Below are 18576 nucleotides of genomic sequence, written 5' to 3'. Positions count from 1 at the left end.
CCTGTAATTATTTTTTTAAATGACATTAAGAGAATGCAGAAATTCAAAAGCAACTGAAACAATCCTATTACATGTTAAAAGCAGAGATTATGTATATATGTGTTATACATATAAAGAGTTATATATGTATTTTAAACATTTCCAGTAATTTGTTGGCATTTAGCAAATAAAAAACCCACAGGTTATTAAATTCCAAATGGGATACAAAGGACTCATTACTCCTCATGCATATTGTGACCCTAATTGAAATATTTAGAAACTGAAAGGATTATTTCATAATGGGGAGTATAATATGTTTGTTTTTCTGTTGGTGACAATTGATAGCTTGGTATGTATGAAATAAAGCTCTTCTTTCTTTTTGAGAAGGGTAAAAGATGTGAGGAAACCTTTCTCTCTCTCTCTGTGTGTGTGTGTGTGTGTGTGTGTGTGTGTGTGTGTTCATTAGAGAGTGCCTGACATATTTAAAATAAGAAACCAGAAGGTAACTGGTGATCCGTTGCCTGTCTCAGTACTGCACTCCAGTTCCTCAGAAATAGAACATTCATACATAATTCATTGCTGAAAGGCCTACATTGTGTGTATATGTTGAGGGAGAGGGAGAATCTGATAAAGAAATTTTAAAATATAATAAAATTATCATTCGTACTTTAGTCTTTGGTGTGGTTCCAAAATTTCTCCAATGTTTTTTTTTTTTTTTTTTTTTTTTTTTTGAGACAGAGTCTCACTCTGTTGCCCAGGCTAGAGTGAGTGCCGTGGCGTCAGCCTAGCTCACAGCAACCTCAAACTCCTGAGCTCAAGTGATCCTCCTGTCTCAGCCTCCCGAGTAGCTGGGACTACAGGCATGCACCACCATGCCCGGCTAATTTTTTCTATATATATTTTTAGCTGTCTATATAATTTCTTTCTATTTTTAGTAGAGATGGGGTCTCGCTCTTGCTCAGGCTGGTCTCGAACTCCTGAGCTCAAAGGATCCGCCCACCTCGGCCTCCCAGAGTGCTAGGATTACAGGCGTGAGCCACCGCGCCCGGCCTCCAATGTTTTAAATTTTGTTTTCTTTCACAAGTGACTGCAATCAACCAAATCTTTATGAGAGTCCAGCTTAGGCTAAAGTCTTGTCATTTTCAACAGATAGTACTTGATAATTTTCAATCATATGTTGTTGAGATCTACTTTTTCATTCACCTAAGCACTTTCACCTTTCTATTTTTCCATTCTTTTTTTTTTTTTTTTTGAGACAGAGTACTCTAGTACTGTGGCATCAGCCTAGCTCACAACAATCTCAAACTCCTGGGCTCAAGCGATCCCCTGCCTCAGCTTCCCGAGTAGCTGGGACTACAGATGTATGCCACCATGCCCAGCTAATTTTTTTCTATTTTTAGTTGCCTGGCTAATTTCTTTCTATTTTTAGTAGAGACGGGGTCTCGCTCTTGCAGAGGCTGGTCTCAAACTCCTGACCTCAAGCAATCCTCCCTCCTTGGCCTCCCAAAGTGCTAGGATTACAGGCATGAGCCACCATGCCAGGCCTTTTTCCATTCATTTTATATAATAAAGATAAAATATTCAAATAATTGCACAAACATTTCTTTGGGTTTTTAAAAATTGTTACTCTATGGAATAAATTTCATAATTGGCTCAGTAGTTGGAGACTTTCTGTTGAAGAAGAAAGAAGAAGCCATTATATATTTATGCCTCAAAATAGCCCATCAAAAAATACCTTGTCTTTTTGGAATAAGCATCTGGAATGTGAATTGAAGAGCCTGCTAAGACTGATGAAAACTATCAGGCATACACCGCCATCTAATCATATCAAGATGAATGATTGAAAGCATTTGAAGAATAGAACAGTAAACTGTAGGACTTAGACATGATGGTGATGTAATCTTTTTTTATACCTAATATAAAATTTAGCACTTTCACCATTTTTTGGTATATAGTTCAGTGGCATTAAATATGTTCACATTGTTGTGCAACTATCACCACTATCCATCTCTAGAACTTTTTCATCTTCTCAAACTGAAACTCTGTACCCACTGAACTATAAATTCTGTACCCATTAAACAATAATTCCACATTGTCTTCTCCCCTCCAACCCCTGGCAACCACCATTTTATTTTCTATTTCTATGAATTTGGCTACTCTAGGTACCTCATTTAAATGGAATCATACAATATTTGTCTTTTTGTGGCTGGCTTATTTTAGTTAGCATAATGTCTTAAAGGTTCATCCGTGTTGTAAATGTGTCACAATTTCATTCCTTTTTAAGGTTGAATAATATTCCATTGTATGTACACACCACATTTGGTTATCTAATCATCCATCAGTGGATATTTGGGTTGTTTCCACCTTTTAACTATTGAATATTATTGCTGTGACCATTGGTGTATAGATACCTGTTTGAGTTTCTGCTTTCAGTTCTTTTGCATTTATACTCATAAGTGGAATTGCTGAATCAATATGGTAATTCTGTGTTTAGTTTTTTGAGAAACTACCATATTGTTTTCCACAATGGCTGCAACATTTTATGTTCCTACCAGTAGGGTTCCAGTTTCTCTACATCCCTGCCAACACTTGTTTTTTTTCTGTTTAATTTTTTATAATAATCATTCTAATGGGTGTGATTAATCTCTTTTTTGATATGAGGTTTGGGGCATTGAAAGAGAGTGTAGAGGGCAGGCGCGGTAGCTCATGCCTGTAATCCTAGCACTCTGGAAGGCCAAGGAGGGAGGATTGCTTGAGCTCAGGAGTTCGAGACCAGCCTGAGCAACAGTTGAGACCCCATGTCTACTAAAAATAGAAAAAATTAGCCAGGCGCAGTGGCATGCTCCCGCAGTCCCAGCTACTCAGAAAGCTGAAGCAGGAGGATTAGCCCAGGAGTTTGAGGTTGCAGTGAGCTACGATGACGCTACTGCACTCTACCTGGGATGATAAGAGTGAGACTGTCTTTAAAAAATAAAAATATAAAGGGAGCATAGAAAGTGAATTGCAGGCTGTGCGTGTGTGTGTGTGTGTGTGTGTGTGTATATATATTTTTAATAATAGTGGCTAGTGTGGATTTGTGTATAACAAAAAGTAAGAAAACATATTTCAGAAACTAGCTGTTGTCAAAGCAGTACTCGGAGGAAATTTTTTTAGCTATAAATGCCTATATTAAAAAATAAGAAAGGTCTGAAAGCAATAGCCCAACTTTACACCTTAAGGAACTAGAAAAGAAAAAAAACTAAACCCAAAGCTAGTAGAAAGAAGGAAATAAAGATTAGAGCAGAAATAAATGAAGTAGAGAATAAAAAAACAGAATCACTGAACTCAAAAGTTATGAGATACAGTAAGATAGCACTTAATACCCTCTGAGATGGCTGTAATTACAAAAAAAAAAAAACCTGAAAATAACAAATGTTAGCAAGATATTGTGAAATTGGAACCCTCATGCATTGCTGGCAGGATTGTAAAATGGTGCAATAACTATGTTTGGCAATTCCTCAGTAAGTTAAACATAGTACAGCCAAATGACCCAGCAATTCCACTCCTAGGTGTATACCCAAAATAATTAAAAACAGGTGATCAAACAAAAACTTGTACACAAATATTCATGGCAGCACTATTCACTATAGCCAAAATGTGGAAACAGTCTAGATGTTCATCTAGAGATGAGTGGATAAATAAAATATAGTATATCAATGCATTGGAATATTTTTCAGCCATAAAAAAGAATGAAGCATTCCTACATGCTCAGCATGATGAACCAAACATTGTACTATATGAAAGAAACCAAACACAAAAGGGCACATATTGTATGATTCCTTGTGTATGAAATATCCAGAATAAGGAGATCTATAGAGACAGAAAGTAGATTAATGGTTGACAGGGGCTGGGAGAAAGAAGGCCTCTACAGAGAGTTGACTGCTTAATGGGTATGGGATTTCTATTTTGGGTGATAAAAATGTTCTGAAACTTGATAGTGGTGATGGTTGCACAACACTGAATATACTAAATGCCACTGAATTGTACATTTTAAATAGTTAAAATGGTAAATTTTACAAGTATTTTACCACAGTTAAAAAAAAAAAGCTGTTGATAAAAGAAGTCACCTATTTAGCAGGCTAGAACTAAATTTGATGAACAGTGATATTAGCATAATTGGGGGGTTATTATACCTTATATGTGAAAATTTTCCTGGGAAGTTTCAAAAAATAAATGTAGTAGGTCTCCCCCTCCTGATTCATTCATTCTGAGGTAGAACCTAGGAATCTATATTATGAAAGCACCTTAGGTGATTATGATACAAGTGGCCCACAACAGCTTATTCTTGACAAAAATGCAGTGTTATACTACCATTTATGGAACACTGTAGGGTGCCAGATATTTTAGTTAGTTCCTATATGTAAAAGTTTTTTACTCTCTGTGCTTTTATGAAAAGAAGCAAGCAAACATGAGATTGGCTTAATCAAAAAGTTAGACTTGGCTTTTGTACATGTGAGAAAACTGAGTCCAAAAATTCAAAACTATTCTGTTCCCAAATCTTTAAGTAAACTTGACTCTTAGTAGATGTGACTGTCTTATTATGTGATTTTGACTCTTCTGACCACACCAACGTACCCATCACACATTTATTCCACTGCTTCTACTGTATAAGTTAAAGCAGAAATTACTTCATATACTCAACGCTTTATTTATATGGAATAACATTCTAGAACTTAACATTTCTGGTTTCTAGGATTTAAAATTTATGGTTTCAACAAAACCTGAGCTATTTTGGAAGATCATTGATGAGGGATTTATGGTTTACTTGAGGCACAACTTTTGAATCATGTGCTTTAAAGCTGCTAATGTGTGGAGAGCAAACCAAAGCTAAGAGAATTAGACTCGCTGCATTTTAGCAGCTCAGCATGGCTTTTCTATAGTTTTGTTTTGATGAGATTAAGTCTTTTTTTTTTTTTGAGACAGAGTCTCACTCTGTTGCCCCGGCTAGAGTGAGTGCCGTGGCGTCAGCCTAGCTCACAGCAACCTCAAACTCCTGGGCTCAAGCGATCCTACTGCCTCAGCCTCCCGGGTAGCTGGGACTACAGGCATGCACCACCATGCCCGGCTAATTTTTTCTATACATATTTTTAGCTGTCCATATAATTTCTTTCTATTTTTAGTAGAGATGGGGTCTCGCTCTTGCTCAGGCTGGTCTCGAACTCCTGAGCTCAAACGATCCGCCCACCTCGGCCTCCCAGAGTGCTAGGATTACAGGCGTGAGCCACCGCGCCCGGCCAGTCTTGAGACAATAATATCAAGTGTTACATATCAGGGGGAAAGTCTACTCACTAGCTATGAACACTAATGGACTTAATTTTTAAAATGTCAATCTTTGAGGAATATTTTCAAGTTTGAATATAAAATTTTTTTACTTAACTGTCTTTAGGCCAGCCAAGCCTTCGAGAATCTTCCACATCCTGTAAAACCAGTGACAGTGCAACAAACAGAAAACCAAGTTATACCAGCTCTGTCTCAATTGCAAGAAAACAAACTCTTTCATCTGCTGCTAAAAGGTACCCATTTGTAAAGGGGAAAAAAGCTAACATTGCAGAATTGTCTGAATGTGATAGATCAGTCTGCTTTTGAAAAGAATGTGAAATAGAGCTGTATGGTATTCAAGTGAGCATGTCCTTTGAATTCTTTAACTGTGAATGTAGAGGTATCTAGCCGATGCTCACTCTGTTTGCATTTATCATACCTGCCGAGTTGTATGAGGAAGCTGTTGTTTCTTACTAAAGGAAGCAGTTTCATTTCCTGGTTTGGTTTTATTTCTTTTTAATTATTTCTTTTTAATAAGCATTTATTGATAAGTATTGCTATATTTAAAGAAATTGTGTTAGTGAATTTTCCGTAACAAATGATATACTGTGTTTGATACAGCATTTTTAAAGGGAAGACAGAATCTTTGATATATATCTACATCAGTGGGAGGTTAAATGCTACTATAACTATTATTGTCTTTTTTTTTTTTTTTTTTCTTTTAAGAGACAAGGTCTCTTTTGCCCAGACTGGAATGCAGTAGTGCAATTATAGCTCACTGCGTCCTCCTGGGTTCAAGCAGTCCTCCTGCCTTAGGCTCCAGAGTAACTGGGAACACAGGCACGCACCACCACGTCTGACTAATTTTTTTTTAGAGTCAGGATGGGGAGATGCAGTGAGTGGGGTCTCATTATGTTGCCCAGGCTGATTGCAAACTCCTAGTCTGAAGTGATCCTTCAGTGTCAGCCTCCTGAGTAGCTTGAATTGCAGGTGTGAGCCACCACAACTGGCTAACTTTTATTCTTTAACTATAAAATTAAGGCTTAATTCAAAATATTATAGCACTGTGTGGGGTGTATATGTTTGTGTGTGCAAGTTAAGGGATGATGGGCAGGAAGGTTGTGGAATTACTGCAATATAAAAGTTTCAGTGGATTGCAGATTTGGATTCTATATGTTCTTTTCATCAATTACTTTATTCCAATAAAATTACTTACAGGATTTTCCCCCTTTTTTGTAATTCCTAGCAAATTATTCCATGTAGAGCTTAGAGAGACCATAGGAGATCAACTGTTTTCTATAAAGAATGAGTGAAGAGAAACCTTAAGTAATAGGATAATGTATAACAATGTACCGATGGAAAATGCTTATCTCAATAAACTAATGCCAATGATGGAGTTATTTATCAACATGGATTTATAGATGTTTAACCAAACAGTTGTCTACAAGAATGGTGAAGAATTTCTTCTATAATTCAGTCTTTGAAGTCATTATTACAGAATATAGACTTCCCCCTCCAAAGGATGCCAAAATTTATTACCTGTGTTCCACTTTCAGGAGAAAAGGACAAATTATAAGAAAACAAACTCACGGTGGTAATACAATTTTTAATAAACTTCATGTTGTATCCAGTAAAAATTTGGATTCAGCCCATTTTCTTACATAGCTATTGTACTGTTGCTATGTAGTGATCAGTATTATGCACAATGCTGACTTAGCAATCTCAGACAGGGCCCTGTATAACCCAGAAGGAAACTCTCTTTTAGGTTGTACTGGGCCCACATAAAACTAGTGGCCTGTGCATTCAGGATAGTTTGAAGATCAACAAAGTAGTAACTTCCAACTCAGTTTTTAGTCAATCTGATATTTTTGAGGTAGAATTGTATTTCTTAGCACATTGTTTTTAATTGAATATGAAATAGTCAAGGGGCCAGTCTGAAGACAGAAGATACCAGAACTGAATCAGATTTAAAAAGTCACTGTCAAAACAATAACATGATAACATTTTAAACTATTATAATGATTATTGATAGTTAAATTTTACATACTATGTATATTTGTTTAAAATGTTCTTGAACATACTTCCTTATAAATTATGCACCTTATAGTCAAATTACAAAGGATCCTATAGAGAGTTAATAGTTTTCTACCTTTTCAACACTGGAACTCAAGTCTTGATTCCATCTGCTTTGTCATATTGTCAAGAGTGTGCAGTATAAGTACTGTTATCCAGTGTGATTAGGCAGGAGATTCATTAATCAAGTGTCAAAAATGCAGAATCTTAAGAATGAAAGAGCAAGCCTCTCATCTCCTTTCTAAATATGTGTCTCTAATCAAATTCCTTTTTGGTTTTCATAAAATAATGCCCATAAATAACTTTCCATAACTTTTAGTTTTTTAAAATAACTTTTAGTTTCATTTTTTAAGGCAGAATAAGAAATTTAAAACTCTGGCAAAATAATAATTTAGAACCTATCTCTTTTTATGAGTTTTAACACATTGACTGCCACACTAGAAAAGAAATTTTTTTCCTTGGAGCCACAGGATTTTATTACAAAAACAGAATAAAAACTTTGAAAACAAAACAATCCTTTCTAATTTAATGAAAAATTTATTACTTTTTATTCTTTTCTGTGCATGAGTTTTATTCACAACTCACGCAGCACTAGAATCAATGTTTACACTGCATGCCACTAGAGTAGTATGTGACTCATGACATACTTACTGAATTTGTCTCAGAGAATTGAGTCTTGTGCTTCGCGAGGCCCCAGTCTCAAAACTAGCATGAGCTAAATATAACTCACATGGTAGTTAAGGTGTTAAAATTGTGTCACCCACACTAAATTTAACAGCAATTTTTTTTTTAGTAACTATTTTTATAGTCTTTCTAGAGCATTCAACTTAGTTATCATAGAAATTGCAATTCTCTTTTCTATATATATTTCATCAATTTTTCTTTGTATTTAATTAACTTATGTAATTAAAATAACTACAACTGTCATAAACAGGCCTGGGAAAAAACATAAACTCATGGTAAGTTTAAACTTCAATTGGCAGGAGCAGAAATATACAGAAGAAACAGAGAAATTGGAGAATAACCTATTAAACATGAACATTTAGTTTGTCTTGGGCATGAGTCAATATGCTTTACACTGGTAATGGAAAGTGTCACTAATCCTCTGATTTGGGTAAATTGAGGTCAGTAAGAGAGCTGCTGTTATGCTCAAAAATCTGCCAAGATGGCAGAATTCATTAGAGGCCGTTTCTGTCCAGAGGGGCAATCTTCACAGGATATACTGCCTTTGAATTTTTATAAATTCTTCACTGAAGATTTTAATAGCGTCCAGAGTTTTCAAAGTATTATTTTCCTTATTGAATGAAAGCAGTGTAAGTTGTATTAGCTGTATGATTTAGGGTTTTGAATTATATAATAATCACTTTTCTATCATTTGATTTTTTTATTTGTTTAAATATGTGTTGTTCCATGTTATACTTTATTTTACAGTGGTACAGAAAAAAAGAAAGAAAAACCACAAGGACAGAGAGAAAAAAAAGAGGAATCTCACCCTAATGATCAAAGTCCACAAATTCGAGCATCACCTTCTCCCCAGCCCTCTTCACAGCCTCTCCAAATACACAGACAAACTCCAGAAAGCAAGAATCCTACTCCCACCAAAAGGTTTTAACTGTCCCCGAGTACAGGGCTAGGGAATGGTTGTAATGATACCTAAATTCTGTGACTTGGGAAAAAGTTGGCTGTGGATTCCAAGAGAAAAACCTGGCAGCTTTTTCTTTTCTTCATTGTTATTAACATAATCTGTGTTTTATAGCACATTGGGGAATAAAGATTTAAGATCAAAATTTCTCAGTTAAAAGTGGGAAAAAAACCAAGATAATCTGATGAAAGGAAGGCTGAAATAACCTACTGTAGAACCAAAACAATATTTTTATAATAAAATTTTAGAATACTTTTTAGTTTATACACAACTATGCATAAGTTTATAGCCATGGATAGAAAATGGCATATGTAATTATCCTCACCATATTTTGGCATCATTACAACCTTCAACTTGCAAGGGCCCTTTTCAACAAATGACTCTTCGTTATAGCTGCATCTCAGTTTCAGTTTTGGGTCTTGGGAGGATAAGTTCTTGCTTGAGTAGAGAAATGAACCCATTTCACTTGGTCTTTTCTTTGCTTAAAGGCTTGCTTGAGGGCTTCTCTCTGTGTCCATAATAATTCATATTTTAAAGTTATGAGAGGGGGAGAAGGGAGAAACATTCTAACAATGTGTGTGAGCCTGAATTGGGGATCTAAACCTGCATGCTGGGAGTTCAGTGCTACAGCTGCCTTGTAATCAAATATTGAGACAACTTAATTAAATTTGCCTATTTAGAAATGCTGATTCAAGCTTTATGATTAGGTATAAATATATTTTATCATACTTCTGCTTGGAAATCTTAGGACACTATTAAACTATTCCTAGAACTGGCTAGAATTTTAGTAAAATACATGACAACCATTCCTAAATGATTTATATTTTTATTTGATCAGTTTAATATTTTGCCTCAAGTCTCTGATGGAAATTTGGGAAACCAGAATACCCTTGACTTAATTGATGCATGTTTACTATTTTCAAAATGCTTTGTCTGTGTGTCTCACGCAGATTCCTATGCTATCTAAATGGTTTGTAATTATTCTGCCTGGTCGCCTGTGGAGTTTTTCTTGGATAATAGCTTATTAATGTTACACACCTTTGGGCTGTGTGTGGTTAAAGGTGGCTTTTTATAATTGATGTCTTCAAGGTTCTGATTTGACTTGGAATCTCCTTTGTCCCAGAATCTTTTTTTCAGCTTGAGGTCTCCTGGAAATGTGCTTTCCCTTCTAAATTGCTCTTTGGATATACTATTGCAAGAAGTGTTGAAGACTGGATGAGTTTGAGGATTAACAAGGCAGCCAAAATATCATTTATAAATAAACAAATTTTAGCTACAAATATAGGAAATCAGTGTTAATAATACCACATTCTTGTGTCAAATATTGTTTATTTCTGATCCGTGGGTAAAATTGTCCCTAAAGATATAGACAAGAGTTTTACTTTTAGTCAGTTTATTCAGAAATTGTCATTTGTTCCATATATAATTTAATTACATGAAGACATAATTACATAAAAAATGAAAATGGCATCCTTGTTATTTGTTGACTATGAAAAAGTACAGGTGTTTTATAGCTACAAATTATGAGAAATATTACTCAGATTTTTCTGTTAACAAAAGTATAGTTATTTTAATCAGGTAATATTTGTTCTAGTGAATTTTCTAAATAATACAGAAAATTATAAAACAGACTTGATAATTGCCTTGTTTAAATCCTTCACTCATCTAAGCAGAGCCTTTCAACTAATCCTTCCTTCTCTTTCCTGGATTAGCTTTAAGGAAATGTTAATTGCTGCCCTTGTGTTCTATTTAAACTGTCAATTAAATGTCTTTGCTATTCAGAATTTTTCTCTAAGAAATTAATATGTTTCTTCTAGTATAAAACGATCATCAACAGATGAAAAGTCACATAATCCATGGGAAAATCCAGAAGATAGTCCTAATAAATTATTGAGAACACCTTCAACATCAAAATTAATACCAAAAGTTATTAAAAATGCAGACAAGTAAGTATTATGCTTTTTCTATTATGTCTGAAAATTAATAATTCTGTAATTATCACATTTGCATGTATAATTATGTCCAGTTTGAATTTTTTAAGTCTGTATTATAATTTATATAATATTTATATAGCAATCCTGTAAGAGTTGAGTATTTTTTTGTAAGTTAGTTTTTTTTTTTTTGAAGAGAGACGATGAGATCTCGCTCTGTTGCTCTGTTGACCTGTTGCCCAGGCTGGAGTTCTGTGCACAGTCAAAGCTTACTGCAGCCTTGATCTCCCAGGCTCAAGGGATCCTCCTGAGTTAGCTGGGATTACAAGCACGGACCACATAAGTTCTTTCTGTGCTTTCATTATTTAGATGATCTTAGGGGACATTCATTATTTTATAAAATAGTGTATATTAGTAGTTGAGACCAGTGAAAAACTAAAAAATACTGATTTCTTAATTTCACATCTAGAGATTTATCTAGGGAATGGCCTAGGCATTGAAGCTTTTACATTTTCTTCAGGTGATTCTAATGGTCAACCATATAAAATTATAAAAGTGTTCTTTGAATTCCTTTTTTAGGCATAAAGATGTCATCATCAACCAAGGTAAATTAAAATTATTTTTTAAAGAGTATTTATTTCACTTTTCTATGTAAGTTTAATTTTTGCTAATTGATAAGAATATTGACTTACTGTCATTCAGTGTACTTTATTAGTTCATAGTAATAAAAGAGAAGTACATTGCTATAGTCATTTATGAAAATGCCCAATTTTTATTGTAAGATATGTCATTTTTGTCTCAACCAGCAAAAATATCAACCCGTGAAAAAAACAGCCAAGGTAAGAATAAGCTACGCAGTTGGTTGCCTTCTAAGTTAATTTCTTCTTGGATCTCTTATTTGGCTTTTCATTATTTATACTACCTGACTTTCCTCTTAGCAAAGGAAGTATCTTTGTAATTTGGATTAGTGAATCCAACTACATTTTTAAAACTCCATGTTATTTCTGTGATATCTAAAGATTCAAGGTGAACAGTAAAAATAAGTATAGCATTACAAAGAGGGATAAAATACTGGAGGGAGTTCTCTCTCTCTCTCTCTCTCTCTTTTTTTTTTTAAAGATATACTTAGAAAAGCCATTTAAAAGATTGATAAGTTTTAACTCAGTTTCCTGTCTTGCCAACCTCATTGCAAATAATCACTCATTTCTAGATGCTAAGACCGTGAAAATATAATGAGTCTAGCAAATCCATTTCCTCTTAAATTTTTCTTTTATGTTAATTGTAATTTCTGGCTACTTGCTGTTGTTGGCTTGTTCTGACCGAAAAAGGAGAGCAGACTTTTTATAAATATGTATTTAACTTAATTACAAAGTAGGTAAGTTCTGTACATCAGTTTTACATTCTTTTAGATTGCCTGCAAATTTAATTGAAGCATGCTGTTCTAAATGAAAGCATGCCCTTTCTATGCATGCTTTTCGCAGCTTATTTCTATGTGTCATAGTTATCTTATTTTCTGGGCTTTTATGGTAACCAGCTACAGTGTGGTTACAATTTTTGTTAGAAATTTAACTTGATTTCTGTGGATTTTTACTTTCTTTGGTTCCAATTAGAAAGGAAATATTTGTAATCTTTCTTGGATCATTTGTCTACATAGAAATTCTAAATGAAGTTGGATTTTGCTGGCATTCTTTTCCTTTAGTTAGGTCTTACTTTCTCCTTCCTTTATAATACAATATAGATTAGATAATGGTTGAAATACTTTAAGGGGAAAATGAAATTTTGTTTACAAAGGCAATTCTGACATTATGTATGAAAACAATTTTTAAAACAGAGGCAGTAAGATATAGTAGAGAGAGCAGTGAATGGGGAGTTGCTGTGTTTAATGTTTGGTCCTAGCTCTTCTGCCTAACAGCCTTGTGACTTTGGCCAAATGACAATGTCTTTGAGTAGTTTTCTAATCTGAGAATAATAACTATTAAACTTACTTCACGTGACTGCTGAAGGATGAAATTATATATATGAAAGTACTTTAAAAATAGAAAACACTGCAACTATAAAAAGGTGCTGTTATTATTAGACGTTTTGCTTAAAGAGCTCGAATTTTATAAAATCCTTATAGGGTAAATGAGAAAGACCTGCCTGCCTTTTTTCTTCTCGTGGTATGTTCTTTGGAAGGAGAAAGGAACTCAAGATTGGTATATGAAAGTGGTTTGTGTTGATGACACAATTTTCAAAACTATTCAAGTAAATAGGTTAAAAGGGGAGGATTTTGCTTCAGAAGCATCACTTAACAGGATTTAGCCAGTATTTGGGGAGAAGGATGGAATGAAAGCTGGAAAAGGATATAGAAAAATAAGTTAAATTCTGTTACAAGAATTTTATCTCAAAAAGATTGTCCCAGATATTGGAATTCGATAACATAAAATGTTGCTTGCATTGAGCCTCATTTTTGGAATTTGAGTGTATTTTTTTTGCCACTTTAATCAGCTATATCCTATCTGGAGAATAGACTCTAATCATGAGAGTGTACCTGCAAGGAGAACTCTTTGCTTCAGTCTGTTATGTAGTTCAGGCCTGATCCATGTCTTCATAATTTCTAGGGCAGAATCTGAATGTTCTCATTCAAATTTGAATAATCTTAAATCATTTTTCTCTTGAAGAACCTCAAACTAAAGCTGTTTATTTTTTATTTTTTAAAATATTTTTTCAAATTATTGTTTCTTATTGGTTTCTTTAATGCCATTCCCTCTAATGTAAAGCTGTTTAGAATTAGCACATAATTAATTATCTGGTCATACTGAGAACCTGAATGAGATCCCTAGTGGAAAGAAATCTGCTTAATTAAGAAAAAGGGAGCTCATCAATCACTAAATTCCCCGCTTACTTCCTCTTATAGTGCTGCCTCACTGCTCTAAGATTAGATTCATTCTTTCTTAGCTACCACATCAATATCCTAACTGTACAGGTACATTAAGATGGAAGAATAGTTATAATATCTTAGAAAAATGAGAAGTAATTGTCTGTTTCTTACTAGCTACCTTTCTAAAAATGGCTTCAGATGAAAAATACTTTAAAAGTCATTTTGGAGTACACACTGTCTAAGATCCCTTTGTAATTTGTTGTAGCCAAATGGTTCAGATAATTTAAAAATAAATACTATAAACTCATTTATAAAATTAAGGAAAGAAAATAAAAATCCTGAATAAACTTGTCATTCTAACAGCTGTCAAAATTCTAATATGTTTCTTTATTGTCCTTTATCAGATACACATTTTATACATTCATTTGTTCATTTAAGACATCTTTATTTAGTGCTTGCTTTGTTGGGCCCTGTCTTAGACACTCAGAGTTGCAGCAGTTACAATGTCTAAACCGTGTGGAACTTATATTCATTCTACATAAACAAAACCGGTAATAAATACTTAATATGTCAAAAGATGATACATATTAGAAAAGAATAAGGAGAGTAGAGCATTGCTATTTTATATAGAGTGGCTAGGGAGGACATTTCTGATATGGTGACATTTGAGCCACCTGAAGGAAGTGAGTAAAATATGCAGAGAAAGAATTTCATGAACAGAAGCTGGAAGTACATAAGCCCCGAGGCAGGAGCTTTCTTGCTGTGTTAAGGAATAGCAAGGAGGTCATTGATCATAGAGTGCATACAATTTTGTATTTGTTAGCTATTACATTTATAAAATATAAATTCACTTCAAGCAACAGAAACTTCATTAGGTACCTCATTTAGGAAAAGGATGCAAAGTCATGTAGTGAAAAGAGCATAATATTAGTAAACGTGAGACCTAGTTAGCGGTAAAATGATATGTATCACAGAAGATTAAAGAATCACAGTTCTATACCAACTAAAGTCAGCTTTGGTTGGGAGAAGCTCAAAATTCCATTTACCAAAAGAAATTATGAAAAAATATGAAACATTGTTCATCTAGTAATAAATTTTCCCTATGACTCTGAGACTTTGGGCCTCGGTTTCCTTACATATAGTTAGGCTCAGATTAGATACCACTAATGTCTTTTGAATAACTTTTTGAAAGCTCTTTCTTGCAGCAAACAAAATGAAGGACAGTCTCTCCCATCACACCCCCAATACCTTCACTAACTTGCATGTAAACTCCCTTTTAAAGAAGTTGAATGCAGGTGCTTTTATTTAGTGCCTTGCATTATGTCTTCTGAGCATGTCTGACTCTAAGCATATTTGGTCCTAAAACCTCTTCACACCTGGGTAAACTAAGCATTAAATCTGAAAGAACAGCTAAAGTCTACCCATAAGGATATATGATAGCAGTGGCCTTCTGACACTATATTGTCTCACCTGTTGAGAGGGAATATATTATCACCTACTGAAGGAGTGTGCAGTTTCAAACAAACCAAAACAAAATCAAAAGCCCTTAATTTAACTACAGATAGATTCTTGTTACTAAGATAGCATCCCAAACTTTGCAATTCCAAAATTTAGGAAGAAGGATGCTAACTTTTTAAGTCTGTTTAGTGTGGATAAGGAGAAAGGATAAGAAACCAAATACTACATTTCAAAAGGAGATACATACTTAGTTTTAAAATTGAGATACTAGCCCATTTTAATAGGCTATATAAGCATAACTTGGATCTCTACATCTGGGCTTTCTCCAAGTATTATCTGTATTTTAAAAAGAGACCAAAAAAGGGGGCCTTTTCTCTATTTGAGATGTTTTTTAAGCCCTGTGAAGTGAAGATCTGATTTCATCATGTTATAGTTGGTACATTAAAGCATGTTTAAAGGCTGTCCAATTTTTTTGATAGAAACTATCCCACTTTCTAAGAATACGTATTCCTGCCATCCTCTTTTCTTATTTTCAGCTAAGAAAAAAGCTCCAACTGCCTCCTCTAGACATGGAGAATGTGACTTTTCATAAGAGAACATCCTAGTTTTGTACATATTTACTATATTGTGGTTAAAGGCTTTTCACCCTACATGTATTTAAAAAAAAGAAAATCTAAACTAGGGCCACGCATGGTGGCTCACACCTGTAATCCTAGCACTTTGAGAGGCTGAAGAGGAAGGATTGCTTGAGGTCAGGAGTTCGAGACTAGACTGAGCAAGAGTGAACTCCTGTCTCCACAAAAATATAAAAAAATTAGTCATACATGGTGGCACATGCTTATAGTCCCAGCTGCTCTGGAGGCTGAGGCAGGAGGATCACTTGAGGCCAGGAGTTAAAGGTTGCAGTGAGGGATGATCGCGGCACTGCACTCCAGCCTTAGCAACAGAGCAAGACTTTATCTCTTAACACTGTGATCCCCAATATGGCTCTGCTGCCCCCACTCCCACCCCACTGACCCCCCCAGCCCCCACCCCCGTGGAAAAATCGTCTTCCATGAAACTTAGGAACCACTGGGGAGCAGCGGACAAGCGAATGAAGCTTCGTATGTATTTACAGCCACTCCCCATGACTCACCACCTGAGCTCCATCCTTCCCACCCCTCCATCCGTGGAAAAATTGTCTTCCATGAAACTGGTCCCTGGTGCCAAAAAGGTTGGGGACCACTGTCTTAACACATTGACTGCCACACTAGAAAAAATAAATTTTTTTCCCTGGAGCTACAGTATTTTTTTTATAAAAATAGAATAAAAACTTCGAAAACAAAATGATCATTTCTCCTTTAATGAAAACTTTGTTACTTTTTATTGTTTTGTGTGCATGAATTATACACAACTCATGCGGCGCTAGAATCAGTTTTTATACTGCATGCCAATTGAGTTGTATGTGACTCACAGAATACTTACTGAATTTGTTTTGGAGAATTGAGTCTTCATGTGCTTTACCAGGCCCCAGGCTCAAAACTAGTGTGAGTTACATACAATTCATGTGGCAGTTACTGTGGTTTTTTTTTTTTTTTTAAATAAAGATTGTGAATTATTTTAATCTTTCTAAAAATGCATGTAACTAATATGATGAGCACCCATATTCTGAGCACCCAGATTTATCAGATCTTCACATTTTGCTTTACTTCACTCAGGGTTGGTTTTTTGTTTTTGTTTTTTAAGAAATAAAACATTAATCTATGTCCACGGGCAGAAGAAAAGAGATTTTTTTTAAAAAGGAAAAACAAAAAAAAAAAAATAAAGTTGAAGCCTATTATTAATCCTATTTAATCAGAGTTTTATATACAGGTTCTTAAATGTTCTACTGGAGCCTCCTGATTCTCTTCCTACTATAAGTTATTTAAGAAAGCAAAGCAAGAGGAATAAAATAAATATTTTGACATTTGAAGTTTCTTCTTTGAATTTCTTATTTTTAAAAAATTAAGTCCAACTTGGTATAATCATAAAGTGAAAGGCTTTTTCATTTATTTCATGCTTAAAATAATTCTTTAGTGATTTCAGGGAGTTTTTAAAATACCACCATATTTTGCCTACAAAAAAGTTTTCAGCAATATAGCAAGTCTTTTAGAAATTTTATATGTGTGATATTGTTGGAATGGACTTTTTCCCCCACCATTTCCCAAAGAAAGCCTTTTTCAGGCAGTAAAAACAATGTATTAATAAAATGCTTAAGCAAATACTTATTTCTGATATTTTCAAGTAAGTTTATGACAGAATTATAAACAAAACAGCAAAGAGAAATCTGATTAAAGGAGGTTTAGAGTCAAGAAAGTAGGTAACGGTAAGTTGGATTATGATTGTAATTAGTATCAGTTGATAAGCAGGTACACAAGACTTGGTTATAGCTCTGATGTAAGCTCCTAAGGGGTTAGGTGCATGTCTTTTATACTTTCATTGTGTGTTCCCCCTCACTCCCATGTAATTAAGAATTCAGGGCCGGGCGCGGTGGCTCACGCCTGTAATCCTAGCACTCTGAGAGGCCAAGGTGGGCGGATCGTTTGAGCTCAGGAGTTCGAGACCAGCCTGAGCAAGAGCGAGACCCCATCTCTACTAAAAATAGAAAGAAATTATATGGACAGCTAAAAATGTATATAGAAAAAATTAGCCGGGCATGGTGGTGCATGCCTGTAGTCCCAGCTACTCGGGAGGCTGAGACAGGAGGATCGCTTGAGCTCAGGAGTTTGAGGTTGCTGTGAGCTAGGCTGACGCCATGGCACTCACTCTAGCCTGGGCAACAGAGTGAGACTCTGTCTCCAAAAAAAAAAAAAAAAAAAAAAGAACTCTGCCTATAGAACAAGGAAAATTAAGATAGCAAGCACTTACTTAGTACTTGGTCAAATTTTTTAGACCTGGGTTTTGTCCTAGCTAGTAAAACTAACTGCATAATACTTGGCAAGCACAGTAACTAGGAATTTTTTAAATCTGTGAAATAAGGTTAGATTATATCTTCCTAAAGTCCCTTTTTTTTTTAATTTGGAGAAATCTATATTTTATGATCTATTTTTACAGCTAGACCATTGAAAGGGGGTGAAATTTAGGCTTTATGATAATTAATACAAATCAATTTCCCTGTTCAATATCCAGACATCTTTACAGATTACATTGTTTCATAGAAATTTTAAAATATTAATTATAACTGTAAAATAACTGGGTCATTAACTGGGACTTGAAATCTTTTGTTTGAAAAAAATACTTTTAAGAAAAGCTTTAGCCTTCCAAAAATGATCTTTGTCACTTTCTATAAAATTTTAGTTAATATTTCTACATTTTGG

The 18576-nt window shown here is 34.6% G+C and overlaps 2 protein-coding genes across 2 annotated transcripts in view; one reads left to right on the top strand and one right to left on the bottom strand.

Moving 5' to 3' along the window:
* LOC138399822 (large ribosomal subunit protein eL39-like) overlaps positions 1 to 18576 on the bottom strand; it is a 196972-nt gene that overhangs the window by 36077 nt on the left and 142319 nt on the right. The gene's annotated exons all lie outside the window — the stretch shown is intronic.
* Positions 1 to 18576, top strand: part of EML4 (EMAP like 4) — a 150258-nt gene that overhangs the window by 77215 nt on the left and 54467 nt on the right. The window contains exons 3-7 of the mRNA XM_069494487.1: positions 5405 to 5531; positions 8782 to 8955; positions 10810 to 10938; positions 11503 to 11528; positions 11730 to 11762. Coding sequence (XP_069350588.1) covers positions 5405 to 5531; positions 8782 to 8955; positions 10810 to 10938; positions 11503 to 11528; positions 11730 to 11762 — 489 coding nt within the window. The remainder of the gene's footprint in view (positions 1 to 5404; positions 5532 to 8781; positions 8956 to 10809; positions 10939 to 11502; positions 11529 to 11729; positions 11763 to 18576) is intronic.

This window comes from Eulemur rufifrons, chromosome 19 (genome assembly GCF_041146395.1).
Source record: "Eulemur rufifrons isolate Redbay chromosome 19, OSU_ERuf_1, whole genome shotgun sequence".
Taxonomy (NCBI): domain Eukaryota; kingdom Metazoa; phylum Chordata; class Mammalia; order Primates; family Lemuridae; genus Eulemur; species Eulemur rufifrons.
Note: the sequence above shows the minus strand (reverse complement) of the source record. Positions and strands in the feature narration are given on the sequence as shown.